This window comes from Cucurbita pepo, chromosome LG04 (assembly GCF_002806865.2).
Source record: "Cucurbita pepo subsp. pepo cultivar mu-cu-16 chromosome LG04, ASM280686v2, whole genome shotgun sequence".
Lineage (NCBI taxonomy): Eukaryota > Viridiplantae > Streptophyta > Magnoliopsida > Cucurbitales > Cucurbitaceae > Cucurbita > Cucurbita pepo.
The window spans coordinates 900,611-902,883 of record NC_036641.1 but is presented as its reverse complement, the minus strand read 5'-3'; the positions used below and the strand labels follow the sequence as shown (position 1 = coordinate 902,883).

Genomic DNA, 2,273 nt, shown 5'->3' with positions numbered 1-2,273 from the left:
ATTTTTTTTTTTTTTTTTTTTTTTTCCGGGGATTCAAACTTCTAACTCTTAGTCAAAGACATATGCCTTGATAAGTTAGGTTAGTAAGCTAATTATAAAAACCAACCTTTTCAACCAGTACAATTATTGAGAAGTATATAATTACAAAATAAGACAAATAATTTACATCGTGAGAGCTACAAAAGTGAGACCATTCCAAAAGCTACCAAAAGAGGTTTCACCTTCTTTGAAAATTTTAGAGAAATCTTAACAAAAGGGGTTAAGAGTTTGTTATCATTCATTATAAAAAACAAAAGAGAGTTCGGGGATCAAATTTTAGGTCAGAGTACTGTTGTCACTACTCATAAGTTGCAGAAAAGGGACGAGAATGAGTTCAAGCCATAGTAGTTACTTATCGAACTTTTAATATAGGTTCATAAGAATAAGTGTGCACAAGTTGGCTTGAAGTCTTGAACAATCACGAACTTAAAAATGTGCAGAGAAACGACGGGAGTAACATGTTAAAATATCATTAACTTCCATCAATTGTTTGAATGGGTAGAAGTACAGATGATTCTTCCAATCCTTGGTTCAGGAAAGGTTCACAAATCATTTCAAACTTTTGTCTTTTGTTTTTTCACGCTCCTTTCTATAGTGTTTGTTTCCTTTGAACATTTTGTTATTTCCTTTCCTTTTATTGAAGAGAAGTTCATATCTCTTATTCTTTTTAAAAAGAAAGAAGAGAGAGATAAATACATTAACCGAAGCGACTTTCTTTCTCGTGTCACCTGTCTAATGCTTTCTCATTATTGTCTTTTTGGTTGGGACAACAGCGTGAGGAATCTTCGTCGCGAGAGAAAAACATTGAGTAAGCTAATGCAGAAACGATTGTCAGAAGAAGAGAGAACGAGACTGTTCCAGACGTGGGGAATTTCGTTGAAGTCAAAACGCCGAAGGCTGCAGCTGATCAACCGCTTATGGAGCGACCCGAAGAACATGAATCACGTACAAGAGAGTGCTGCCATTGTTGCCAAGCTTGTCAAGTTTGCTGAGCAAGGACAGTCTCTGAAGGGGAACTTTGGTCTCAGCTTCATTACAACACCCCCACAGAAAAGTAGATCATTTAGCTGGAAAAACACCAGGACTTCTCTTCTGTGAGCTCAGCTGCTACATACATAACCCTTACAGGTGACATTTTCAGTACTGCTTTTTTTTGGTTTTTTTTTGGTTACCAGTAATTAATATAGCTATGAAATTAAAACATCAGTAACTGTAATAGGGCTATATAAAATCTTCTGAAAACTTGCTTGATCTAGGAAGTTGGATTAGGCTGATTGATTTGATTTGATTGTTTGTTACATTTTTATGTGTATTTTGTGAAATTTATTAATTCCCAAATACCTTATTTTCAAGATGAGATGACTCTTTGTTTTCATTTTTTTTTCTTTTCCTTTTTGCTCTTCAAATTGGATTACTATTGACATGCAATCATATGCTGCATATGATATGATAGTATTGCTCTCCGTTCATGGTATGTTCAAAACTTGACGTAACTTGAATATGTCACGCAGGAACATCATATCAATAGGAGGAGGATACTTCTTACTATGTTTCATAAACCAGGATGCTCTAAAGAATGAAGATAATCCATTGACTATGAGTCTGAATCAAGATCATTTTTAAGAGGCGTAGTGGACCTAGTGTATAAATCGATGTATTATATAACCTCTACTATAATCACAAGTACAATAGTCATTTGGTTGACTATAACCGCTATTGTTGTAGCGATGTTTACTATCGAAACATACCCATAGTTTCTATTGCTATAGTCATCATTACTATAGCTATAGTCATTGTCCATACTCGTGTCAGTCTTTGTCAATCTGTAATTTTTACCTACATAATATTTATGTTTAATGTGATGTTTTTACTCTCTTAATTTTATGTTTCACTTATATTATGTTTATGTTTAATATGTTTATGTTTAATGTTTTTTAATATGTTTATGTTTAATGTTTTTCACTTATATTATAAGTAATTTAAGTTAAATCTTAGACTAGATAATTAAAATGGAATTTAGTTTATGTAGTCTTTGTTTAGGGTTGGGATATTTGAGTGGGTGGTAAAGAAACACACCCTACTTAGGAGTTTATTTTCCAAATAATAAGGTAAAAGCTTCTCATGAAGATGATGAACTATTAAGGAAAAACATTATGAAATAAGAAATTGAGAAATCGTTTCCAAAATGAAATTTATTTTATTTTAATTCTCAAAACAATATAAAGTATGGTTAA

General features: G+C 32.4%; 1 protein-coding gene across 5 annotated transcripts in view; it reads left to right on the top strand.

The window, feature by feature from the left end:
- LOC111792969 (kinesin-like protein KIN-7E) overlaps window positions 1–1,918 on the top strand; it is a 10,120-nt gene extending 8,202 nt beyond the window's left edge. For all 5 annotated transcript variants that reach the window (XM_023674607.1, XM_023674604.1, XM_023674606.1 and 2 more), the window contains 2 exons: window positions 813–1,167; window positions 1,551–1,918. In XM_023674607.1, the coding sequence (XP_023530375.1) occupies window positions 813–1,137 (325 nt within the window). In that variant the 3' untranslated portion in view covers window positions 1,138–1,167; window positions 1,551–1,918. The remainder of the gene's footprint in view (window positions 1–812; window positions 1,168–1,550) is intronic.
- The last annotated feature ends 355 nt before the right edge of the window (window positions 1,919–2,273 follow it).